The 27,875-nt window shown below is 34.4% G+C and overlaps 1 protein-coding gene across 3 annotated transcripts in view; it reads left to right on the forward strand.

The window, feature by feature from the left end:
* The first annotated feature begins 2,865 nt into the window (after positions 1 to 2,865).
* Positions 2,866 to 27,875, forward strand: part of LOC106770321 (valine--tRNA ligase, chloroplastic/mitochondrial 2) — a 46,426-nt gene continuing 21,416 nt past the window's right edge. The window contains exons 1-17 of one of the 3 annotated variants that reach the window (XM_014656136.2): positions 2,867 to 3,117; positions 3,276 to 3,366; positions 3,743 to 3,869; positions 4,261 to 4,344; positions 5,511 to 5,605; positions 10,165 to 10,256; positions 10,532 to 10,585; positions 12,845 to 12,897; positions 12,994 to 13,055; positions 17,105 to 17,180; positions 17,756 to 17,839; positions 18,141 to 18,289; positions 18,372 to 18,489; positions 18,593 to 18,709; positions 20,942 to 21,162; positions 22,333 to 22,422; positions 25,479 to 25,590. In XM_014656136.2, the coding sequence (XP_014511622.1) occupies positions 2,952 to 3,117; positions 3,276 to 3,366; positions 3,743 to 3,869; positions 4,261 to 4,344; positions 5,511 to 5,605; positions 10,165 to 10,256; positions 10,532 to 10,585; positions 12,845 to 12,897; positions 12,994 to 13,055; positions 17,105 to 17,180; positions 17,756 to 17,839; positions 18,141 to 18,289; positions 18,372 to 18,489; positions 18,593 to 18,709; positions 20,942 to 21,162; positions 22,333 to 22,422; positions 25,479 to 25,590 (1,791 nt within the window). In that variant the 5' untranslated portion in view covers positions 2,867 to 2,951. Of the gene's footprint in view, positions 3,118 to 3,275; positions 3,367 to 3,742; positions 3,870 to 4,260; positions 4,345 to 4,864; positions 4,884 to 5,510; positions 5,606 to 10,164; positions 10,257 to 10,531; positions 10,586 to 12,844; positions 12,898 to 12,993; positions 13,056 to 17,104; positions 17,181 to 17,755; positions 17,840 to 18,140; positions 18,290 to 18,371; positions 18,490 to 18,592; positions 18,710 to 20,941; positions 21,163 to 22,332; positions 22,423 to 25,478; positions 25,591 to 27,875 lie in introns of those variants that run through there. The other 2 variants (XM_022785449.1, XM_022785456.1) reach the window with 2 other exon arrangements.

A 27,875-nucleotide genomic window follows, 5' to 3' on the forward strand; every position in this document is an offset into this window, starting at 1 on the left:
CATTCATAAGTTTCAGATATTCGAAAGCAATTCCGTGTTCGTTGGGAGACGACTTAGGGTTACTTTAGCTATATCTACTTTCTTGAATACTACTAGGCAATACTGAAGTTGCCTTGAAAAGTAGTATTAATTTGATAGGTATGAGACTATACAATTGAAGGATAGCTTAAAGGAATTGATTTGGCTACTTATATCAACAAAATGAATTTGCTTTTCGGTAGCCTAACCCATAAGAACTCCATGGTTAAGCGTGCTTAGCCTAGAGTAATGTAAGGATAAGTGACCTTTTGAAAAGTTTTTCCAAAAAGTGTGCGAGTAAAGTCAACATTTCCTGTAAGTTGCCAGAATATTATAGCCCTCTTGAGGCCTTGCACACTTACCTTTTGTCCACTCCAAGGAAGGCCAACATGCCTCCCAACGTAGATACCACTGGACAATGTCAATATCATCTAAATTTTAGACCTACTGCAAATGAAACCTTTAACAAAATAACAAATGGATTTGTAGGAGGAAGGTCTTCGATAACAACTAAAAAAAAGAACTTGAGAGTAGTACAATTAATTTATGCAATATTGACCTCTATGAAAAAATGCATTCCACCAATCCCTTACACCAATGTAGACTTCAAAGCTATAGATCCCTTAACTAAAAAAAAAGTATTTTTAAAATATATAAGATAATAATTTAATTTTATTGTAATCCCTTATACCAATGTAGACTGCAAAGCTATAGATCCCTTAACTAACAAAAAAGTATTTTTAAAATATATAAGATAATAATTTAATTTTATTGTACGAAAAATTCATTTAGATATGACTAAAAACTAAATACAACATCTAATAATGAATGTATGAATAATAAGTTTATAGATTTTTTATTATATGTTATTTATTTTTTTCTTTTTTTTAATTAATATGTGACTTAAATTTATACTCAAATTCTATCAATTATTTATTTTTCTTTAATAATATATATATATATATATAATAAATATATACTTAGTAATTATAAAAAGTTTTAGTGTGAATTTTATTAAAATTAATCAAATATTTTAACATCTTGACTAGATTTTATATTTCTTATGTTATGTTTGAAACTTTATCACATTGTACTACATATTGCTTTATTAAATGTTATAAATTTTTTTTCTTTAACAAATTGATAAAATAAACAAGTAAATTATAGTCATTCTATTAAATTATATATTATATATTTTATTAAATAAATAATAATAAGTATGATATAAACTTTTTGGTTTAAATATAATAAAATTACACTATATTAAATTATGTAATAAAATTTATAATTTTATATATGTAAATAAATGACATTGTTTTTAAGAGTTAATTAAAGTTTTATACCATCATCTCAGTTTAAAAATTACCAAAACCCATTAAAAAAATGTAAAATTAAAGCTTTTTTCTTTCACTTAAAAAATCTTTTTGAAAGAAATGTTTTTTAAAAATAAATTAGAAGTGACCCATAAATCATGAATCAATTTGAACCTTAAATCATGAGTCAATTTGATATCTCTACTAAAAGCTCAAGCTTTATCATTTTTTTTTTGTTAAATATGTTTTTAGTCCCTATACTTTGAAGCAGTTTTGGTTTTAGTCTCTCTTTCAAAATAAGGTACATTTTAGTCCTCCATTTTACAAAAACTTTGATTTTAGTCCTCCAAAACTAACACCGTTAAAAATCTCCTGAGCTGGCTAACGTCTCTGTCCACGTGTGTTTACAGTTTTGCTTTGTAACGTTTGTCACGTGTTCTAACATTTTAAATGCAAAGTTAATCCAACATTGGTAAAGTTTGCTTTATTAGGTTCATTGCAAAGTGTGGTCTGAAGGCTTTGAGCAAAGACGAGATAATCATTTCAGGTCGAAAGAAGGTTGAAGCTTGGATATCACCTTCTTGGGCATTGGTGTAGTTAGGCACGTAAGTTCATTTTCCTCTTTGTTTTCGTGTGAATAGATGGATGGATTTGGGGATATAGGGTTTTTTTGGGACTAGTCGAACTTGATTTTCTTTCTTAATCACTGTTGAAGGGAAATGGAAGCTGATAAATGAGGTTGCACACCAAGGAGCATAGGTTCTGGAATGTCCCAAACATGTGGATCCTCTCACTTAACTTCAAAAAAACTGTGATTGTGGGGAAAAATTGTTGTTGTTGAAGGCAACTACATTGAAGAACAAAGGGAGACTATTTTATAGATGTAGAAATTGGGCAATAAGTGAGAATAAATGCCTTATTTATTACGTTAAAGATTGTATTCGTGATTTGTAATTTTTTTTTGAAGAGTAATTCAAGTTGTGTTTATCTTTACAAAGCAAAGCTGTCATCCCACATGGACAAAGACGTTAGCCAGCTCAAGAGATATTTAACGGTGTTAGTGGAGGACTAAAACCAAAGTTTCTTTAAGATAAAGGACTAAAATGTACATTACTTTGAAAGAGAGACTAAAACCAAAACCGCTTCAAAATACAGAAATTAAAAACATATTTAATTTTTTTAATGGATAGCTTGGAGTAAGACCCATTCATTAGTATTACTAGATAAAAGGGCTTTTAATGAAAATAAAAGACTATTATTTTAAATTAGCCATAGCAACTATCAACGGCGGAATTTCTTTTTTCTGAAATTTAATAAGGGCCATGAGAACCGAATAAACATAAGCTTTTGTGAATCATGTCATTTTTAATATTAAATATACAGTTGACAACTCACTTTTAAAATATTATTTTAATTATTAAAAAATGTTAATTTTTATATTTGTAAAAAAAGAAAGGATTAAAAAGTTAAATAGTGATATAAAATATAAGTAAAAAATATAAAAATAATAGTACCATTTATTGATCCCGCGAGGTTTGGCATTTCCTCTCTTCATCATATCCACTTGTACTGCTTAGCCAAATGGTTCTTCTGTTGCTGCTGTGAGTGAGGCCGTCAACCATGTCCATGATGCTCTCTCTATCAGCTTCTTATTGCTCTTCTTCTTCTCGTCTCTTTTGTCCCTTTTCTTCTCGCCTCTTCGGTCCCTTCTCTTCTCGCAACTCTCTTATCTTCTTCCCTCATGGTCGTCGCATTCCTCTCTCTCGCACTCCTCGTAACCTTTCAGGTTCTCTTCACCTAATTCCTCCTTCTCTTTCCAACTGCACTATCTCTTCGGTTGTTACTTCTATATAACTCTATCTTTTCTCGCATTACAACGAAGATGGATTGGTTTAACGTGGTTAAGTTTAACATAGTGAAATTCGTTTCTTTGTTGTGTTTCAGCTGTTGCGCCAGAACAAGAAAACGGTGTCTTTAAATCTCCGGAGATTGCCAAGTCCTTCGACTTTGCTTCGGAAGAACGCATATACAATTGGTAGTATGCTTTTGAAATCAGTGATATGCTGTTTTGGCAAAACAAAAAGTTATTTGGATGTTATTTCTGCCGCGGAAAAACTTTCTGAGCTATAAATTTGTGCTTTAAAATTGTTTAGTTTTTATCCCTTGATGTTTTGTATTGATACAAAATTTGGTTCTGGATGTTTTGGTGCATTTTGGAGTCTTAGTAATTTCATTCTTGGTTTCCCTTGTTTTATGTTGGCTTTTAAGTTGTAAGGGTTCAAAGTTTGAAGAGTATGCGTTTTTCTAGTTTATTTGGCCTGTGATTGAATCTCAAAGTGCACCACAACTTCTCGTATTTTTGAATGTTTTTGTTTTGAACTATGTTTTTTATTGTGATTATTGGATGCTAGGTGGGAGTCTCAAGGGTATTTTAGGCCGAACTTTGACAGGGGAAGTGATCCTTTTGTGATACCGATGCCGCCACCTAATGTTACTGGTTCTCTGCACATGGGCCATGCCATGTTTGTGACACTTGAGGTTTTAATTTTTCATTTGATTTCTAGTCCATGCATGTTATTTCTGTAGACTATGACAAACAAAAATGCAATTAAGCGTATTTTTCTGTATTTTGGTTCTTAAGGTTTAATCTTTTTTCTATGATGTAATACGGTAATTATAACAATGAATTTCCGATTGAACTCATTCAATATTTTTAAGCCATATATTTTTTTGGTTGGTTGCTTTGTTGTTTGTGTGTTTAGGGTGTTTAATATCAAATAGAAAAAAAAAAGAAACTGTTATTTCTTCCCTTTTTATGTCTCGAATTGTTAAGTGAGACTGAGTTGTGGGTGATCTGTAAACATTTTACGTTTTATGTGTGTAATACATTTATGTTTTTCTTATCATGCTTATCCATATATCCATGCAGGATATTATGATTAGGTACAACCGCATGAAGGGAAAGCCAACGCTTTGGCTTCCGGGGACTGATCATGCTGGAATTGCAACTCAGGTTTGTTAATTGTTTTGCTGGTTTTTGTTATTCATTTTACTTCTCTCTTTGTTTGTTTGTCCCTCTATCTATCTATCTATCTATCTATATAGCAGTAGCTCATAAGATGTAAGACATGTTTTTTCTTTCTAGGCCTGACTCTGACCATTATTTTCAATAGATTTTGAAGATGTTTTAGGGAGTTTGCTGAAGATAGTTAGTTTTCCATATAGTTTGGATGTGTTCTAGTGAATTGGCTTTAGGGCTTTGGCAGGATGTTTTTAGTGATGACTTGTTGTGGTTGTGAATTAGTTCTAAATTGTATATACTGGGTGTTTAAATGAAAATAATGGGCCCCTTCTTAAATTCTACAACTTTTAGTAGGAAAAGGGAAGAAAAGCTTTTGTAGGAAGGGAGTTGAAAAGATAAAAAAACTACTGTTATCAATCAAATGAATTCACATATTTACAGAACAGTCAGAGAAGACACTTGGGGATGATGTCACAGTGACAGCTGTGTAACTACGTGAGCAGAAAAGCAACTAATTGAACAATTTTCAGGTGACAACTCTGTAACTAACTGAACTACAACCCACAAGAGTCAGTAAGGGTGCTGCTCTTTTACTACAATTATTAAGGAAAATTAATTCTGTTCTGTTTATAATGAGATAAAATTTTAATGAGCCTTCTAATGGATGTACATGACTATGATAGTTTGATAAGTTCCCTAGTATATCTGCTTGGGTTTATTTTTTTATTGGATTCCTTTTCCTTATCTTATGCTCTTGTTATCAACGATTTTATTGAAGAAAAGAGACCTATAAAATGTGCAATGTTGAAACTGATTTATTTTTGCTATTGTTGGATTTTGTGAGTTGTGGCCAGATTTATTGTAGGATATCTTTGTCTATATGAATTTCTTCTTCACCTTTTTTTCTTTAATTTTTAAACGCCTTCTATTCTTTCTAAGGTCCACCTTGACCATTATGTCATTCAACATTCGATTGTTTTGCAGTCTCTTACTACACAGTTTTATATTGTAGTCTCTTACTACACAGTTTTATATTGTAGTCTCTAACTACACAATTTTATATTGCCAGATAGAATTTTATACCCCGTTCTTGTTTTTCTTATGTTATTTAGTTGAATATCTTAGTTTCCCACTCAATTTTGTTTTCTTTCTTCCAGTTGGTTGTTGAAAGAATGCTTGCTTCCGAAGGAATAAAAAGGACTGAAATGAATAGAGATGAATTCACAAAAAGGGTTTGGCAGTGGAAAGAGAAGTATATCTTCATATCCTTGCTTGCTTTTCTTCCATCTGCATTTTTTGCTTTTGTGGAGCCAACCAATGAATTGCCCATATCAAAGAAGGGAGCAAATCTCATCATTTCCTATCACAATATATTAGAATTTGGAAAATTGGAAAAACCTTTGATGTATGAACTATGTAAAAGGATAAATGTCAATAGATAAGAATCTGATCTAAAAAGAATCTTTTGATTATTGTTAAGAAATGGACTTTAAACCTAACTTAATCTCACAAAACCAGCTTGTAAGGTGAGGTTTGCATCCACATATATATTGTGAATTTGCCTTATCTATAGTCGATATGAAATTTTAAACACACCCCTTCATGCCATGGTATATATATCTCAAGTGTGGGACTAGACATTAATGGGTGGTCCGATAGTGACCTGACAACGGATGGAAAAATAGACCCAACAAACATCAAATTTCGCTAGGATAGACACTAAACCATGACTCTGATACCATGTTAAGAAGTGAACTTTAAGCCTAACTCAACCCCACAAAACCAGCTTGTAAGGTGAGGTTTGCACTTACATATATATTGTCAATTGACTATATCTCTAGTCGACGTGAGACTTTAAACAATTACCATATCTCTATATTTAATGTCTAAACTATGATTTGCTCTAATATCCTAGTTCCACTTTTGTAATAATATAGTCTTATAGGAAAGTGATATGGATCACTAACTAGGATAATCATATCTCTTCATTTATTTGAATTTCTCTTGTTTATCTTTTCCTATCTTAATAAGATCTAGAACTCAAAATCTTGATTGTAGACCCTTATTTTATTAAGAGAATTTTTAGATATGATTTTGTCAAACATTTGAGATGAGCTGGCAGATTGTTGTGTTTGTAAGAGGCTCTTCTTAAACATGTAGATAAGCTGGCAATTTGCTAGCCCTGTTTGAGGGAATATTCAGGGGGTTGGATGGTCATAAAAGGTAAGGAAGTAATAGGAAAAAAGGGACATTATAGTTAGTTGGTTAGAGCCTAAGGGTGGATAAAGGTCTTTTCTTTGAGGAGACAGGATCTGGGTTATTTTTGAAATACTTGTATAACTTTTTTTGGTTTCTTAACCATGTCTCAAATAGTAGTTCAACAACTATTCCAATAAAAAATTATCATATGGTGCCACAAAGCTCCTCATTATTTATTTGAAGATACAGGGGAGGGCCACTGTATGCAACCTTGCCCTTCACAGGTCAAGGAGAAGCCCAAATAAGCCCTTCCATAAACCTTAAAAATTCCTTCATATTCCTAAATTATCTGTCAATTTGATTTCCATAAAAAAACTCATACAAGATCTCTCGTGTAATGTTATTTTTTATGACAGTTTGTATTCTACAGAACAAGTACTTGGGGAGGACTATTGGACATGCTAGACAATGGAATGACTTGTATTACTTGGTCCATCCAAATCTGCCACTAGACCTAGAAAATAACACCTTTTTTTTCTGTGATTCAATAAAGACCAACTAGGAGAAGGTCTTCCTACATCACTGTCGCCTTGGACATCCTTTCTTTAGGGTTATAAAATCGTTATTCCTTTCCCTTTTTAGCAAATTAGAAGTGGCAACTCTTAATTCTAAAGTGTGTCCCTGCCATTTAATTCATACTAATGTATAGTGTCCCTCAACTGTCCCAAATATTTTTGGTGCTTGTTGGTTTCTTACCTTTATAGATGATTGTATTCGTGTCCCATGGGTTTTCTTACTAAAAAGAAAAATCCGAAGTCAGCTATGTGGTTCAAAATTTTTTCTCCATGATAAAAAAATCAGTTTGGTGTTAGCATTAAGTGGATCAGATTCGATAATGCCAAAGATTACTTTAATCATGGACTTATTTCCTTTTGTAAAAAAGAAGGTATCATACATGAGTCCTCCTCTGTCAAAACATCTCAACAAAATGGAATTGTTGAGAGGAAAAACGGGCACCTTTTAGACCAAACTCAGGCTCTAGTTTTTCAACATAAAGTTCCTAAAGGGTTTTGGGGGGAGACAGTTCTCACTGCCAGTTACCTAATTAATAGACTACCTTTGAGTATTCTAGCTTCCAAGAGCCCTATGGAGGTTTTGTCCTCTTTTTATCCTAAGTGTCTACATCCAACCACCTTGTTCCAAGAATATTTGGGTGTGTCTCATTTGTCCATGCCCACAATGGTGATAGAGGTAAACTTGATCCTAGAGCCTTAAAATGTGTTTTCATAGGATACTCATCAACACAAAAGTGATATAAATGCTATCACCCACCATTCCAAAAATTCTTTGTGTTGAGAGATGTCACATTTTTTAAGCGCAAAATTTACTTCAACCAAGATCATCTTCAAGGGGAGACTACTAGAAGTGAAGATGATTTTCTTATGCTCCCTGACTTATGTTTAGGACCAAAAATAGGGACTAAAAGTGTGGCAACTGAGAAGGAACCCACTAAATCCACTCAAGATGTGACTGATTAAGATTTGGGAAAAAACCTGGTTTATACAAGAAAGACAAAGGCCATTCTAGAATCTGTCCATGTCTAACAATCCAATCCAACATTACTTGAGGTAACTACCCTTAATCCTCTAATATACTCTGAATCAACCTCTGATTTTCCAAATGTACAGGAACCTGAATCTAGTTCAACACCTCTTTACGAGGACCTGGATATTCCAATTGCCCTTAGAAAAGAGACTAGGAAATGTATCACCAAGCCCCTGTACCCTCTAGCCAATTACCTATCCTTTAAAAGCTTCTCACCTACCCATAAAGCCTTCTTCACAAGCCTAAACACTACAACCACACCTACCTCTTTATCTGAGGCATTGAGTGATAAAAAATGGAAAAAGCTATGGATGTGGAAATGGAAGCATTAGAAAAGAGTAGTACCTGGGATTTGGTTCCTCTCCCACATGGAAAGAAACCAGTAGGGTGCAAGTGGGTATATATTATAAAATACAAGGCTGATGGATCCATTGAGAGGTACAAAGCAAGGTTAGTAGTTAAGGGATTTGCTCAAACCTATGGAGTGGATTACATGGAAACATTTGCTTCAGTTGCAAAAATGAATATAGTTAGGGTGATGTTATCTCTAACAACTAATTATGGGTGGAACTTGCAACAATTTGATTTTAAAAATGCCTTCCTCTACTCCATGGAGAAATTGAAGAGGAGATTTACATGGAATTGCCCCCTAGATATGGTGGAATTCCTCCACTCTAAGTCAAGGGGAGTGACAATATTACTGGCTTATATGGATGATATTATAGTGACAAGTGATGATGATGAGGAGCAACAATTGTTTGGCCAACATCTGGCCAAGAATTTAATGAAGACCTTTGGAATATTGAAGTATTTTTTGGGAATTGAAGTGGCCCATTCTAAAAAGGGAATAATCATCTCTCAATAGAAATACATTACTGATTTGTTGAAAGAAATTGGTAAGACAACATGCACGCCTGGACATACACCAATCGATCCAAACCTGAAATTGGGAAATGCAGAAGAAGGTACTATTGTTGACAAGGAAATGTATTAAAGACTAGTTGGCAGGCTGATATATTTATCTCACAGACCTGATGTTGCATTCTCTATGAGTCTAGTTAGCCAGTTCATGCACCAACCAAAGGAGGTTCACTTACAAGCTGCACTAAGAATTGTATAATATTTGACAGGCACCCCAGGCAGGGGAATTTTGTTTGAATGAAATGGGAATATAAGTCTGGAAGCATATAAAAATGCAGACTATGCAGGGTCAATTGTGGATAGAAGATCAACTACGAGACATCGCACTGAAGGGAATCTTGTGACTTGGAAGAGTAAAAAGCAAAATGTGTTAGCCAGATCCAATGCTGAAGCAGAGTTTAGGACAATGGCACAGGGGATATGTGAACTACTTTGGTTAGTGATCATCTTGGATGACTTAAGAATAAAATCAGTTGAACCGATGAAACTTTATTGTGATAACAAATCTGTATTAGCATAGCTCATAATCCAATGTAGCATGATGGAACTAAGCATATTGAGATTAATAGACACTTTATCGAAGAAAAGTTAAACAGTGGTCTGATCTGCACTCCTTATGTCTCTTCACAGGGCAACCTTGCAGATATTGTAACAAAGGGGTTGAAAAACAATTTTGAGAGTATTGTTTCCATGTTGGGAATGGAAAATACCTATTCACTAGCTTGAGGAGGAGTGTTAAAATCTGTTTTACTAGCTCTATTATTTTTATCAGGATTTGTGTTTTACTGTTTCCTTATTTAGCAAATTATAATTACAGTATATGATGGGAATATCCCTGCATCATAGGGATCTGGTAATCTAGGAGCTATTATTATACTTCCTAAAATATCTTTCTAGCCTTGTATATATAGATTGTATATATAGATTGTATTCTGAGCATAATAAGATGAATTATTCTACCTTAAATTATAACATGTAGAAATAGATATTGCCTTTGATTAACTTATTATCAGTAAAATATTGATATGATATATTTTTATTCTCTCTCTCCATCCTTCTCAATCTCATAATATTTTCTTCATTCAGATATGGTGGAACTATCACAAACCAGATCAAGAGACTTGGTGCTTCTTGTGATTGGTCTAGAGAGCACTTTACACTTGATGAACAGCTAAGTCGTAAGACAGTTTTCTACTTGTTAAAACTCTTGCTAAGAAAAGTCTATAAGCACATTTTAGAAAACTTATGGTATCTAACATACAAATATGGATGGTTGGTCCTAATTTAAATTTTGATAACTGCTTTTATTTAGTGCAATTCTTATTATTTTTCTGTGTCTTATTAAATTTATCTGATTTTTATCACTGATGTAGAGCCAAATATTTATCTGCTTTTATCATTTTTTTCTTCATGCCATAATATATACTGATACCTCACCTTATAATTTGTGCAGAAGCTGTAGTTGAGGCATTTGTTAGACTTCATGAAAAAGGTTTGATTTATCAAGGTATAAAATGAAGTTACAACATAGTATATATTTCATTTACACTTTTTGTTCTGGTGTTTGTTTGATTTAGCTTACTTTTAAGAAATAATTGTCTGTGTTGGTGAGTTTGATAGAGTAATGTCATTTATTAATAAACTCTTTATTCTAGGGATATGAACGGTGAGGGTCGTCAATATCATGTAGCACGATCTATCCCTTTCCTATTTACTTGCCTTCCTTTTAAATGTATATTAGGAGTCCTTTCCGATTTACCTGTCAACCTTCAGTGTTTATGGAACCCAATTTATATTTTTTAATAATTAGCTAAGTTATTGTCACGTTAACTTATTTGAACCAAATTAATGTCTACTTAGTTATTTTAGAATCAAAATATGTTTTCTTTTAAATAATTTGATGGAAAAATTCTACTTATTTCCATAATTGAATATAAATACTTACCAAAATTTGAACTACATGGTAAAGTTTTTTCTACAATCTCAATTAACTAACTTCTTTTAAAAGTTCCCTTTTTTCCTTATAGAAATGTATATTTGTTGAATGTATTGTGTGTCTAATTGTTAGGTTACTCTATACGAGTAACCTAAATCTACGCTCTCTTCTCACTCAAACACTCGAACAATAGAAATGAAAGTATGTAAGTATGTATTATTGATTCTGTAAAGTATAGAAAATTACAAGTGTAATCTCTCCTAAGAAAGCCTATCTTCCTCCACTGGCAAATATTCCTACTCTTTACTCAAAAGATAATAACCTCCTGAATAGAGTTACAAGAAGACTATTTATAGGAAGACTATTTCTGCTAACGTAATCTGCTTCTACTAAATACCGTTCGATAATAGAGTATACACCGTTCGGCCTTTGATCACATCCTCCCTTCTATCTACCGTTCGGTATTAGTTTCTTTATACCACTCGACCTCTACTTCCCTCCTCCCTGCTGGATACCGTTCAGTCCATACTTCTCTTCTCTTACATTGTTCGGCCTAACTTCTCTCTTACATCGTTTGGCCTAGCTTCTCCTCTCTTACTCCGTTCGGCCTAGCTTCCCCCTTGCCTTACCATTCGGTATTATGTTAATTCCCTCTTTTATTCCTAACATTACCTACCCCTCAAAATCAACCCTGTCCTCAAGGTTGAAGTCAGGAAACTGTTATTTGATGTAACGCTCCTCTTCCTCCAATTTAGTCTGGAGGCTTGGGTGGTGGCAAATCCTCCTCCAATGTCTTCCATTCTTCCTGGATTCTATCAACTTCCAGCATTGCATAAATAGACTTAGCAAGGGAAGATTCTGCCAACCTCACTGCCTCAAGTCACTTTATTATATCCCTTACTTCATCCTTTTCGGTGTCTAACTGTTCCCGTGCAGCTTCCCATGCCTCCACTTCAACAATATAATCATTTCCATTGCTCACTATGTCAATGATACGAGCAGACTCTCGTAGTCCACTCATCATCGCTCCTCCAACATTATCTAGGTGCTCTTGGCAGGCTACCTGATCAACATTATTTAGACGGCCGGAGACGGTGGCCGCCGGCGGCGGCGGCCGGTAGGTTGCAACCGGCAGCAGACAGTGGCGGACAACAACACCGGACAGATGCGAGACAGAAACTAGAACGGGATTGACTCGCTCTGATACCAAGTTGAATATAGTGAAAACTCCCTTGTGTTAGGGTTCTCTATTTATAATAGAAGAAATATGGGTTAAGCCCAAAATACAAATAAGAAATAACAACAAACTAACTAATAAAGATAAAAGATAAAGATAATATATTTAAGATACACCAAGTATATTCTCATGATCTCTATTTATTATAATCAAAACCTTTGGGAAAGGAAATAAAAATATGCTGAGATTTCATAGACTGAAATAAAATAGGAAGAGTCTGATGGTATTTTTTCCTAATTATTATGGAGATATTGATAATATTTTTTAACCTAATAATCTGCTATGTACAAGAGGGATTTCATAGGCATAAAGTATAATTTGCTCCACTGGATATGATAAAGAGGGTGCTGTAAATTATGCTAAAAGTATTCCAATACTTTTAGAATCGACTGCCTCAATATTAAACTTCCTTTTTCTATTCTCAAAGGAACTTGACTTTACTCTTTTCTGGTAATGATGTTAACTCTGGTTTTTAAAGTGACTTCGGTACCTGTTTAAAGTTAAATTTTGTATGCAGGTACAGGTTATATTAATACTTTACATGTTATCTAGAGGTGTATTATACAAATATCTGAAGTATCTGTTTGCTGCAGGTTCATATATGGTAAACTGGTCACCTACTCTACAAACTGCTGTTTCGGACTTGGTAAATAACTTTTCATTTGGATTGTATTGTACTATTGTTAGTTACTACTTAATTGGTTTTTGAATGTTCAGATTGAACCTTTGCTTTTATGGTTAGGAAGTTGAATATTCAGAAGAGTCTGGATATCTATATTATATCAAGTATCGCGTTGCTGGAAGGTACGTTATGGATGCTTCTACTAATTATTCAATGTTATATATATATATATATATATATATATATATATATATATATATATATATAGTTGAAAAATAAGATTGATTTATTATTCTCAATCATAAAAAATACATTTTGATACCTTTTATTTGTAATAATCTAATTATCCTAAAAAGGAAAATAAGGAAACTAGGAAAATAAAATAAAATAAAAGATTATATATCTATTTTCTCTAATTAGGAAGATTCTAAAGATATTATCTCAAATTACAAACTCCCCCTCAAGCTGGATCATACAAGATTGTATGAACCAAGCTTGGAATAGACAAAATCAATTAGAGATAATGTCAATAAACCAAATTGCACACACAAACAAGTGTAGCCCAAGAGACAACTCAACATCATATGGAGAATAATGGACAACAATGGACAACAGTGAACTTGCACCATGAAACTTCAACTTGGACAACAATGGACAAGAGCGAACTAGCACCATGAAACTAACAACAATGGACGAGAGATTTCCATTAACAATGGATGATGACTTGCAGCAACAAACTGTAAGAATGGATGAAGGCCTGTAGTGGTGAATCACAACAAACTGCAGGGACTAGATTGTCATCAATAGTGGCGAACAACAACAAAGCTTCAAGAACTTGATTTCCATGAGTGACATATGGGAGGCCTTCATAGGCTAACAGTCACAAACTTGTAGGGACTTAACCACCCTAAACAACAACAAACCTTCAGGGACTTCATTGCCCTGAGTAGCAACAAACGTTTAGGGACTTAACTGCCCTAAACATATGGGAGGCCTTCAGGAAACAACTGTTCTTCAGAGGCTAACAACAACAGACCTGCAGGGACTACACTACCCTACAACGGTTGGAACTTTCTCCTCCTCACAACTGAATCACAGAATGTGAAGGTGGAAGAACTAGTGAGAATCGATCCGTACGAGGTACAAATCTGAATCCCATAACTTCAAAAGAGTCAATTCAGCGAGCGGTCTCAAAGAACAACTCTTAGTGAGCTATTATAAGAAAGCATTGGCATAAACCAAAAAACAGCAAAGATTGGGACTTATGATGGCATCAAAAGGCCAACGACAAGTTGGAGGTCCAAAGTTCTCTGTTGGACTAATCCTAAATGGTGATACTTAACACTGTATCACAAGAAGTACGGGCTAAACTCTAGCCCAAGAAGAAAGTTCTCTGCAGGGGCTGAAAAATATCTTCCCTCACGACAAATAGCGAGAATGATGACTAGTGTACTTCACGAGGCACTTTTAATCTTGTCCAAAGAAAATGCGGCAACTTATTGAGGCGGCAGCGACAAACTGCAGAGGTTACAACAATTGACTGCGGTGATGGTGACTGACTACACCGACGGTTGACTGTGTCGGCACCAACAGTTGACTGTGCCGACCCCGACTGTGGTAGCAGCACAGCGAAGCACTGTTGCTTGAGAAACAGAAAAGAAGTGAGAACCCAATGGTGATAGGGGGAGGAAAGGTCTTGGTCATGAAACGTGAGGCGAAAACCATTGGTGGAAGTAGAGAACCCTTCATAATGGAGAAGGAAGAAAATGATGAAACGGGTCTTGGTCATAGGTGTTGGTGCATTCGGCGGCACAAGCGGCATACACGACGATAAGGAGGACCAATCATTGCCGCACAATAAAGGGAAGAAGAACCCATTGGTGGTGATAGAAACCAGAATGCAGTAACCAGACACACCAAACCAGAACACAGAAACGAGAGGGAGGTCCGGTGATGCGGAAGCGTGCGGCGAGAAGACGGAGATGTTGTGAAGACAACGAAGATGATAGTAATGGCTGCTATGGAGGGTTAGAACAGAGAGAGGAAGCTCCGGCGAGACAACTGGCAACAACGTGGTTTGATGCCGACGTTGAGAAGGCGGTGCATGACAAACACGCACTTGAGACCAGCTGAAGAAAGGTGGCGCGTGGAAGCGCGTTGAGCGGAGTCTGGTCCTGAGTCCGACAAGATTGGCTGTCGCTCAAGGAGGCGGTCCAGAATCGCTGGTCATCGGACGAAAGTGCGACGGTGGCTGATGGCAAACGGTGGCTGGCTGTGGTCGATGACGGAGAGCAGCGGTGCACAACGGAGAGAACAACAAACACAGTGCACATTAAATGATTGAAAGCCAGTGAAGATGCCAACTATTGGGCATTAGAGGAGAGACCCCATTCTGGGCCAAAGTCTGAACAAGCTTGTTGATGGAAACATAGTGCGCATTAGAGCCAATGAGAATGTGGGCATCACTTAAAATACCAGTTTCAGCTACTGGTACGAAAGGGAATGGGTTCGAATCCTATTCCAGATTATGGTAGCACATCTTTGTGTAGCTGTTATAAAAAAGACAATCGTGTTGGTGATGTTGGAGAAATGTCAGACCATGCACACTACAAGCTTAATCTAGGCTGCCTAATCTAGGCTGAAAAAGACAGAAGTCTAAAAGCTTAGATGGGGCAATTGCAGCCCAATGAAGCACAAAGGCATTGGTTGAAGAAGAGACTTTTAGGAGCCGCCGACGGATAGCAAAGACAGCGGAAGTGGATCAGACAAGCTCTGATACCATATTAGAAAATGGGTTTTAAGCCTAACTCAATCCCACAAAACCGGCTTGTATAGGGTGGAAGAGAAATGTCCAAGAAACAAGAAATATCGCTAGGATAGCCTCCAACCATGGCTCTGATACCAAGTTGAAAAATAAGACTGATTTATTATTCTCAATCATAAAAAATACATTCTGATACCCTCTATTTGTAATAATCTAATTCTCCTAAAAAGGAAAATAGGGAAACTAGGAAAATAAAATAAAATAAAAGAATATATATCTATTTCCTTTAATTAAGAAGATTCTAAAGATATTATCTCAAATTAAATCATATATATATATATATATATATATATATATATGTATGTATGTATGTATGTATGTATGTATATGTTTTATAAAAGAAAGTTCATCTTTTCATAAGGTTTTTATTCAAATGTAATAGAGTTGGCAATAACATGCTACTGTAGCCACTTGACACCTATGCACTGCTACAATTTCTGACAGTTCACTGTCGCTGCTGTACAGTTTTTATGGTTTCCCAAATCCTGAGAAGGGCTTCAAATATTAACTTTACAAGGGCATTTTTGGAGGTTATTTTAGGTAAAAAATGGGTTAGAGCTTGTGGAAAATGCCTTCAAAGTTTTTCATTATCATTTTTTACTTGTTTCCTCTCTAAACTTGTGACCCTTTGGTGACATTCTGGCCGGTTGATAATTTTTTTTTACTTCTTTGGTTCCAGTTCTTATTGTCATCTTTTTTCTCTTGCAATCTTGTTCTCATTGCTCTCTTGTTTTGAAAAATCTAAATTTTTTGTGGTTCTCATTGGGCTGGGTGACAATGAATTGCACTTTGGGAACGGTGAATTATTCTCAGTTCTTAATTCATTTGTTCAATTGGGCTTGGCCATAGTGAATTGCACTTTGCGAATGATGAATTGTTCTTAATTTGTTCAAATTCAATTTCTGGAGTATATGTTATTTTGTCTTCGCCTTTACAGTCCTTTCCAACAACGATTGTTTAGGAACTTATTTGAATTACCTTCACTTGAATAAATGAGATGAAAAAGTAGTGTATATTTTTCTTACATTGTTACGCTTTTACTGATGTATTTATAGGATACAAAGAAGAGGCAAGGTATTTGCCTAAAACCCTAGGTATATAGACCTTAAGGGAATCATTGAGAACAGTTTCCTATCAGCATTTAAGTCATTCTTTTATTTCTTCATTTTGCTTGAAGAATTCAGATTATTGGCACACAAAAATGTACCTTAACTTTTACGTATATCTGCTTGTGTGTGAAATGTTTATTGATCATCAGACCAGAACATATGAGTTAGAAATATTTAATCTTCAATGCCTATTTCAGTGATGACAGAAAGCTGGTATCATCATCTTTCTGTTTTCTTTTAATTTCATACTCTGTGGATGCACCTTTCATTGATGGTTTAGAGATTACTCTTTTTGTAGGAGTGACTTCTTGACTGTGGCTACAACAAGACCAGAGACTTTATTTGGTGATGTGGCACTAGCAGTTAATCCAGAGGTAGATAGATTTCTTTTCCTCGTAGGGTTGAATCTAGTTAAACACGAGCAGTAAATTATGTTGTGTTCATTGGTGGAACAAAGTTGACTATTCATATTTCCATGCCCTCAATAAGAAATAGAATTTTATATTGGAATTACTTTTAACCATCTTAGTTTGATAATTGTTCAGGAGAATGGATGCTCGAGAGAGTAAGCTCCCGGGAGATTTTTGATGGATTTTAGGGACTGAGTTCAAGTGTTGTGAAATGAACTCTTACCAGTTTTCGAAATAGAATAATAAATGATTATTGAATTGATTGATACACTAAATACATATCAACACTGAATGCATTTTATGTGATGCATGAACTTCATGCCGATATTCTAATTGGATATATTAAATTCCAATTCTCCCATTTAATGAATGAATTAATTGAAATCATGGAATTTTAATTTTTTATATATTGAAAAAAGAAGTATATTCAATGCCTTCACTTATAATCTAAATTTCTTTGTACAACTTGCATCAGAATGTAATGTTTCTGATTTTGTCGTTGCCAATCCTAAAATCTTGTAGTTTGCACTAAACTGCAGGATGATCGATATTCCAAGTTTATTGGTATGATGGCAATTGTACCTCAGACATTTGGTCGTCATGTTCCTATCATTGCTAACAAGGTATAGAAGTTGCAATTTGTTCAATCAAAGTAATTTTAAATTATTTTTTTAATGCTTGATTATTGTTTGTTCTAATACAACTAGTACAACCGCAAACTGATAATACCCAATGTTTTAATAGCTATTTTCTTAATTCTAACTGGTATTTCTTTCAATAATATGTCCTCGTTACAAATTTAATATTTCTGAATATGGCTTCTTTTGGCACAAATGATTTTGCAACCAACAATATTTCAGGGACTATACTAATGTGAAATCCTGGTCATTATTAATCTATATTGACTGATATTATGTGTCCCAGCTTGTTGATAAAGATTTTGGAACTGGAGTGTTGAAAATTAGCCCAGGACATGACCATGATGACTATTTGCTAGCTCGAAAGCTTGGTCTTCCGATACTTAATGTGATGAATAAGGATGGAACACTAAATGATGTTACTGGGTTGTACAGGTATTCCTAGAACTATTTTGCTAAAGTTATTGTTTATCATAAGTTGTTTTGACTAACATGAAAATCATATTTATAATACTAGTGGCCTTGATCGTTTTGATGGTCGGAAAAAACTATGGGCAGAGCTTGAGGAGACAGGATTAGCTGTGAAAAAGGAACCCCACATGTTACGAGTTCCAAGATCTCAGCGCGGTGGAGAAGTAAGAAAGCATGCTCTTAGTTGATAACTTGCATTATGTTATCTCTTTGATTTGTTTATTGTTAAAGTTTTCTAACTGTGAACTTTTTTAATTGTTGAATCAGGTGATAGAGCCACTTGTTAGCAAGCAGTGGTTTGTGAGTATGGAGCCTCTAGCTGAGAAAGCACTTCAAGCAGTTGAGAAAAGAGAATTGACTATAATTCCTGAAAGATTTGAGAAGGTTAGCTGATTCATTGTTTTGGATGTTAAACTATAGAAAAGAGGGATACATTGGGCTGAAATTATGTGCTTTTGTAGACAGTATGAGTGCTTTATTTATATTGAGAAAACAAAAACAATATATTAAACAGAGGAGACTTGATATCCTCTAATAATAAGGATAAACTATGGAATAAATAAAATCTTCCTGTTGTAAATAGCAAATTATTAGGATAAAAAATATTCTCAATATCTTCATAGTAATTAGGAAACAATATCTTCATAGTAATTAGGAAACAATATCTTCATAATCTTGCTATTTATTTCAGCATATTTCCTTTCTTTAAAGGTTTTGGTTACTACAATTGAGATGATGAGAATATAATTGGTGTGATTGATATCAATAAAATAATTCTTTAGTTTTTAGGTTAGTATCACAGTCTATTTTAGTGAATTTTGTTGAGCCTATTGTGCCACCTGCTATCAAGCTACTGCTAGATTACTCATGAATATTTAGTCTCACACAAAATATTCATGCGTTGGCATGAATTGGGTGTGTTTGATATCCCACATCAACTAGAGATAAGTTCAATTTAGAATATAAAAGTGCGGACAAATCTCAGCTTACAAGCTGATTTTGTGATAATGATTTAAGCTTAAACTCATTTCTTAGTATAATATATGATCTTCTACACCAGAACAAGATGCCTTGTCTAGGTTTTTGCTTCTCGAAGTCACTAGACATTGTCCAAGAAAAATGTAGTACCTAGATGTAGATTTTTTGTCAACAATTTAACTTGCATAATTTGCATGACTATAGATCTTTAGGGTCAACATGTCTCCTTTCCTAAAGAATAACCCTTTTCCTAGGGTTGACTTCAACTATTGAAGAATTTTTTCAATTGTTTGCATGTGTCTTTCTCCTAGATCATGCATAAATTGACTTACTACACTAATTGCATAAACAATATATGGTCTTATGTGTGAGAGATAATTAAGTTTTTCTACTAATCTCATTTATTGGGTTTTTTCACCCTCGAGATGTTCATTCCTTGATGTGAGTGGTGTTGGGATTCCACATGAACTAGGAATAAGGTTAGATTGTAATATATATGTGTGATGCAATCCTCATGTCGATGTATATACATCTTGAGCATGAAACTAGCCATTAATGGGTGATCCGATAACGGATGGAATGATATGTCCAACAAACACAAATCTCACTAGGATAGGCTTTAACCTAACTCTGATAACATGTTAAGAAGTAGACTTTAGGTTTAACTCAACCCTACAAAACAGGTTTATAAAGTGAGGTTTCCACCTATTTATATATTCTAAATTGGTCTTATCACCGGTCGATGCGATACTTCCAACAAAAAAAAGCTAAAAGTGTAATCCACTAATTTGCAGCTCACCTTGCCCTATCTATGATATAAACAAGAGAAAGGAAATCAGAGGTGGTGTTATTAGGACTACAAGAAAGAATTCTTGGAGGAGATGGTGCTCCTATTTGTTATTCCTCTCATTTTATGCAGTAAAAAGCTTCTATTACTTCCTCTTTTCCAAGAAATTTGGTTCCTAATCGTAATTTACTCTCCAATAGAGATTTCATGGATAGGTCAGTTAGGTTATTCCATTAATTGGTGTTCAAAATCTTACAGTTCCGCCAAAGAGCCAAACTCACTTGGATTCAAACAAGATAAGATGCACTTTGATTTGGTGGAGTTTTAGAAATAGTCCTTGATACATAAGACTAAGTATGCTTCCTCCTTCCCTGAAATTCATCAGTGTGAGAATTTGGTACAGACATCTAATCACATGGGCTGGGCAGTCTATGTGCTAGTTTTATCAGAACACATGTCGCAATGTGCAACATGTTATTTGTTCTAATGATCGTCACATGAAGATCATGATCCAGAAGTTCTGGTGGAAGCTACAGGCTGATCAAATTGCATAACCCAATGGTTTTTTTGCCATCAAGTGGTACCTCCAGCTACAGTGCTCAGCCCGTGTACAGATCCTTATCTTTTCATGACACTTATATCTAAACCAAGATCTAGCCATGACAATAGTGGTTTTCTTCAATCCTGAACCAGCCACACAGATTTATGTGTAGCCTCATTCCCTCTCGTGTATCTCTTTCATTTTGGCTTTACAGTTTAGATTGTACCTTACCCTCTTCCCTGTGTATTTTTTCTAGTTATTAATTGTTTCTGAACAAAAAAATAATACAGAGTAATTATGGTCATGGCAGATTTACAACCATTGGCTCTCCAATATTAAGGATTGGTGTATTAGCAGACAACTATGGTGGGGACATAGGATACCTGTATGGTACATTGCTGGAAAAGACAATGAAGAGGAGTATATAGTTGCTAGAAATGCTAAGGAAGCACTTGAGAAAGCTCGCAAGAAATATGGGAAGGATGTAGAGATATATCAAGATCCTGATGTTCTTGATACTTGGTTTTCTAGGTAGTTTATTTCATATATCTATTTCATTTTTAGATGCATCTGCATGACTTTCTTTTTGTACATAGTGGAAATGAGAATACTGTATTGTATCTATCCAGTGTTTATAAATGTATTTAGGCATCCATTTAGCACAGTATAATGTATGGGGATTGAGTGTATGGCATGACATTTTTTGTTTATGCTGCTAAACATGTGTCCTGTACTTGGTAGATAGATTCACTCATTTCTTTTTTGTTTTCCTCTTTGTTCTTTTTTGTGCCCCATATTTATGCTTTTTATGCTGCCTACCCTCACATGCATTGGATTTTATTATATTGCCTCACCAATTACAGATAATTGAAGTCTACGGAGTCCTCTCTTTCCTCATTTCTTCTTTGTAAATGGCAATTTTCCTTGTACTTTTCTGATAAGAAAGAAGACAAAGAACAGAAATAGGGAGTGCAGATAAGATAAAAGGCACAGGAAAGAAGAGAGCAAAATACTGTCCCAAAGTTAGAGCTTGACACCATGGACTTCCATTTCTATTTCCAAATTCTCCATAAGATCCCCCCCATTTCCTCTTTTCTCCATATAACAAATTTCAAAGAGTGGTGTTCCCTATTTCCTCTTTAGTAATTTCAGTAATGCTTTTAATGGTGTTTCGAGATATCCATGTTGAGGGACTGGGCATCTCTGCATCTTTTATTTCCTCTTATTTTCTTTACTTATTCCAAATATACTTCCATCTATTTGAAAACTCTTATTTTTTTCATGTTTGTGTATTATTAAATCGTTCTTCATGTCTTTTAAATTTTTCCTTTCAGGATAAAGTTGTTCTAGAATTATGTATTCTTTTTTCTGCTAATGGGAATGTGAACTTTGAAAGGGGTGAATGAAAACAAATGCTCTGTTTCTTTTTGGAAGGATTTTTGGTTTAGGCATTCACCGGTCTTCTTTGAAGCATTTTACCTAGCGTTTCTTCCCTGAGTTTCAATTTTCTGAACTATCATGTGTAGGCTAATTGTGTAGTTGCTCAAATCGTTTGATGAAATTATTTCAAAAATTATTTTTGGGCAAATCTTAAACCTGATGTGGCCATTTTCAGTTGTGAAACCTGATTTACTGGACGTGTTAAATTTCTTGTGATTTCTGTCAGTTGTTTGGGCTAACTATAAACTCATCTTTTATCAGCGCACTTTGGCCTTTTAGTACCCTTGGATGGCCAGCTACATGTGCAGAGGATTTTAAGCGATTCTATCCTACCACAATGCTTGAAACTGGGTATGTACTTCTGATTCTTAGTGCTGATAAAGGTTTTACTTCACTCAGAAAAAATGCAGATCAAAGTGTGTTACCCTCTGGAAAATATAATGATGATATAACTTAGCCTGGAAACAAGCTATTCTGCAATAAATGCTATCTTGGGTGAAGTATTTATGCATTATGCAATTTTAATTACTCTAAAAATGATTTTTAACTTATACACAATCTAATTTTAAGGTAATAAAATGTGCATCTTCTGTTTGAAAACCTCGATCACCGAGGTGGAGGCTCTCCTTCTTGCTCATGAGTCACACCAATCAATACCAGAAAAACCTTTTTCCTACTACATTACTTGTCCACTTCTTAACATCCACAATCTTCCAGGTTTCAGCGACAACATACAACTCTAGCGGAAACTGCAGTCACTTTTCTGTATGTGATGGTGCCCGTAGTTCTTGTGGCCATGGTGGTGGTGGTTGTTTTGCTAACTTTCAATGTTAGATTTGCCTCAAATATGGTCACACTACTAATGTATGTGTTTTTTGTTCTGATTCATCTTTTCAATCCATTGAATCTTTGGGTCTCCATGATCCGACCATCAATCAACCTCTGCACATCTCTACCACATTCTTCACTCCTTCATCTCAATCCCCTTTTTTTGTCACTTCTGCTATTTCTCCTGCCTCCAATGTGCCCACTACTATGCTAGCCAATTCATCCACCCCAGACCCTTCTACTACTACTTGAATCCCTGATTCTAGAGCCTCCTTCCATGTTATTGGAGATTCTCAAAATATTTAATAGTTCAAGCATTTTAATGGTCTTGATCAAATTTACATTGGCAACAATGACGGTTTGAATGTTCTTGGTTCTAATTCTACATGTTTTAGCGATCCTACCAACTCAAATTTTTCTTTATATCTTCACAACTTACTGCTTGGTCCATCTATTACTAAAAATGTCCTAAGTGTCACTAAATTTTCCCTCAACTGTGGTGTTTACTTTGAATTTTATTGAATATAGTAAAATTAGATATAAGATTAATCTCCCTTGTGTCTAAAACACACATATGTTAATATATTTATAATGAAGAATGATACAAATATATATGAAACCAAACATAAATATAGTAAATAGAAGATATTGTTAAAACAAATATTAACAATGACTACCAATATCAAACAATAGCAAAAGTCTACGTTTCCTTAGTTAACATAAAACACTATATATCTAATATTCCCGTCCCATCTTGCATTGCATCAAAGACATATTTTTAATGGATGGCATCAGATTGCCATTGTAGATTGCAACTTGTGTGGGAGCAAAATTCCTTGTGGTGGTTTTCTCGCTTTGGGTTGCGTGATGCAGTTTTATAAGCTAAAACCTAAGAACAACTTTTTATTGCTTCCAAGTCCAATTACTTAACCCCGCATACCCCATTACCAATTTTACTCTGTTATGAGTTTCTAGTGCAATATAATGATTGTGTGCATGTATGAATTCCGTAAATTTTTAAGGATCTTACTATTGGTACTATCTCTTGATTTATGATCTACAGTTTGGTTTCCAATCTTGAGTAAGATCTTGATTTTTGCTTATGGAGAAGTTTATTCATTTTTCTTCTCTTAAAAGTGCTTTTGGAAAAGCTAGCTAAGTAGACTTTACATATAATATAGGTGTTGCAATGCTCATAAAGATGTGCAACCGCATGTTTTGCACATCTTCAAATTTTGACATTGATCTAGTTTGATTCTCAAGCTATTCATAATGTTGTGATATTCTGATACTGAGGGAACCATGTCAGTATTGAACGCCCTGCTCTCAATGTCATAGCAAGTACTAAGATCCTTCTTCAAGGAAAAAGTGTTATTTAAGTCATCCGTATATCTTTAGTAGAGGAATATCATATAGTTTCTACTTATCTTAGGAAACAAAGAATGCCACATCTAGGTCATGATCACTAAATCCTCATTATCCATATTGACAAAATGAGAGTCATTTGCCCTTATCCCTCCAGCATAAATGTACTCTTATCATGGCTGTCCTTTCAAATCCTCTAAATGTACTAACTCCACCACAAATTTTTATGGCCATCAAATTGGTAAGGGCCTATTACATTTGGATGATCATTAGGATCTAAAGGAATGAATATCATCTCAAATATTTGATCTTGAGACGAAGGTCACGAATTTGATCCTTGTAGGATCTACACCTATGGGCTACACAAGTTGATACTAGTAGTGGTGCAAGACAGCTTGTAATGATTCCATTGATGTGCGATTGCCAGTGTCGTCATCATTGGTTTGGGCACACCTTTCTGGTCCACCATTGACAAATAAAGGCAATAATGGCAAGCAATGGACGTTGTGGTGGTGGATGTTGATATGGAAGTGGAAATATAGATCTCAAGATCAGGAGCTCAAATACCAACTTGATCTAAATAAAAGAGTAAAGAATTATTTTATTAATAAGAAACACACCCCTTACATTCTCATCACCTTGTAGCAATCAAATTCTCTAAATAAGGAAATAAAAGTATGCTGAAATGAAGAGGAAGATTGGTAAGATATTGTTCTCCTAATTACTAAGGAGATATTGAGGATATTTTAATCGTAACAATCCTCCACTTACGCAAGTGTCTCGTGCTTGTATGAAATTTCTAATTGCAGCCTTGTGTCTAATGATTTACTCTAGTTCATTTCATATTTAGTTGTGTTTTTAGTCTTAGAAATTTGCATTAATTATGATTTTGCTTCCAAAAACTTTAAAGAATCTTTTCTAGCTCCTTAAAATTTGAAAAAATATGGTTTAGTCCCTTAATACTATATTTGGAAGACTAAAATAAGGTTTTTAAGATGTAACATTTAAGGATAATAAATTGTTTGTAGCACCAGGGATTAAATTTTTTATTTTTTTTTCAATTTTTTGGGACTAAAACCTTTTATAGATTTTGGACCAAAACAAAGTTACTCCAAATTTTAAGGACTAAAATCATAATTAAATCTATGGTCTATTTCTCTATTTATTTCATTGGGTAGTTCTATAAAGTGATACTACTTATTACATATTGACAGGCATGATATATTGTTCTTTTGGGTCGCAAGAATGGTGATGATGGGGATTGAATTTACGGGAACGGTTCCATTTTCTTATGTTTATTTGCATGGACTCATCAGGGATTCACAGGTGATTTCAAGTTATACATGTATTTTGGGTTCCAACTTTTTGCACCCTACAATTTCTTGAACACCTCCCACAGTATTCCAGAATACCTTGTGCTCTGGAACAACTTTGCAGAATGTACAAAACTCATGTTCCGAAATGCAAGGGATGTGCCACAAGAAAATTGTGGAGTGTAGAAAGAAACACTATGTATTTTGTAATTAGTATGGTGTTACCAAAACATCTTTTTGTTTCATGATATTAAATCTTATATTTTATGTAATGGCTTTGTAAGTTGAAAAACTTTATGCTAGTATTACTTAACAAAATATATGGAATAATTCAAACTTGGCAAGTCACGTGCTTCCATTTTTATTTTGAATAGTCAAAACTTAGTTGGAAATTTGGCATCTCAAGTGTCAGGTATTAGTGTTTTCATTAGTTTTAGAATATTGATATGTTCAATTACTATACCAGCCAGGTCATGGGATAACTCAGAGCTCTCTAATCTTCTAAGGTTTAACTTGCTATGTCTGTTCATTTTGGGTTCTCCTCTTGGTTAATACAGTTGAAAACTTTGCACCTCAAGTGTTAGGTATCAATCATTTTAGCTGTTTTGGAATCTTGATTTGTTCAGCTTGAATAATAGGATGGAGAAATTGAGTGTGTTCAAGCTAAAATTGTGCTTTTCATTGGTGTATACATATAAGGCAAGGCACTTACCTTAAATCCTAACCCTAAGGCTGGATTTATACAAAATAATAATAATAGGTCGTATGCACCAAGCTATATGCTCCAACTTCGAACATAAAAGTTGAATCAAAGAGGAGAACCCAAAATGTCTGCAAGTTGTTCATTAGAATTGGCAAACTATTCATTGAGAACAACTTCTCTCTAATAAAATGGCAATTAATCTCTATATGCTTAGTTCTCTTACAAAACACTAGATTGCATGCATTATGAAGAGTTGCTTAATTATTAAAATACAACTTCATTTCCTCATTTTCACAAAATTTAACTCTTGAAGGAGTTGTTTAATCCCCACAAGTTTATATGCAACTGGGGGCTATAGGTCTATGTTCAACTTTTGCACTAGATCAAGCAAAAACACTATGTTTCTTACTTTTTTAAGGTATAAGATTCCCCCCAAGGAAAACACAATATCTTGTGCAAGATCTCATGTTAGCCCAATATACATGATAATACCCAAAGAGTTGATTATTTCCTTTATTCTCATACAACAATCTTTAAAGAGAGACTTATGTAATTTACAAATTGAACTAGACTTATCATAAGCAACAAATCCATAAGGTTGCTTTTCGATAATTTTCTCCTCTATAACACCATGAAGAAAGACATTTTTCAATGTGAAGCAAGTGAAGAAGCCACTGGCGGATGGGAACTATAGTAAAGGAAAAGACAAACAACGTTGATCTTAGCCTCAGAAGAAAAAGTATCATAGTAGTCCTGGCTATAAATATGAGTGGATCCCTTTAGCTAATGGGTGTGCTTCACGTCCATGGATTTCATCCATCATTGTTGGAAGTCCTACATCAACTAGTTATAAGGCCAATTTACATTATTTAAGTACGTGCAAACCTCACCTTAAAAACTAGTTTTGTAAAGTTGAGTTAAGTTTAAATTCCACTTCTTATCATGGTATCCGAGCTTAGAGCCTATCTTAGCAAAATTTTTTATTTATTGACTCTATTGTTCATGTTCAATATAATAAAAAACTATGTATGAGATTAATCTCCCTTTGTATTGAATATACACATATTGTACTAATAATAACAAACTAACTAAAGATAAAAGATAAAGATAAGATATCTATCTAAGATATCTAATAATCTAATATATCTAACACTCTTCGTCAAGCTGGTGCATACAAATTGTATGTACCAAGCTTGTTACAAATATAATCAATTCGAAATTCCCTTAAAGACTTAGTGAAAATATCTGCTAACTGATTATTTGAGTTAACGAACTCAGTTTTGATGTCTCTGTAAAAGTTTGGAGAGTTAACTGAGAAGTAAGAATATTATTACTGTGCTGTAATTCTATTACACATAGTGCCCTATTTAAGGGACTATGGAGCAACGTAAATAAGGCTTCTAAAAAGCCCAAAACCAAAAAGCTAGTTAAAACAATACAATATATTTCAACACTCCCCCTCAAGCTGGAGCATATAGATCATATGCACCAAGCTTGGAACATATAAATTGAATCCTAGGCCCCCTTAGAGATTTGGTCAGAATGTCTCCGAGTTGTTCATTAGAATTGACAAACTCGGTAACAAGTTCCTTAGT

Source organism: Vigna radiata, chromosome 1 (assembly GCF_000741045.1).
Source record: "Vigna radiata var. radiata cultivar VC1973A chromosome 1, Vradiata_ver6, whole genome shotgun sequence".
Taxonomy (NCBI): domain Eukaryota; kingdom Viridiplantae; phylum Streptophyta; class Magnoliopsida; order Fabales; family Fabaceae; genus Vigna; species Vigna radiata.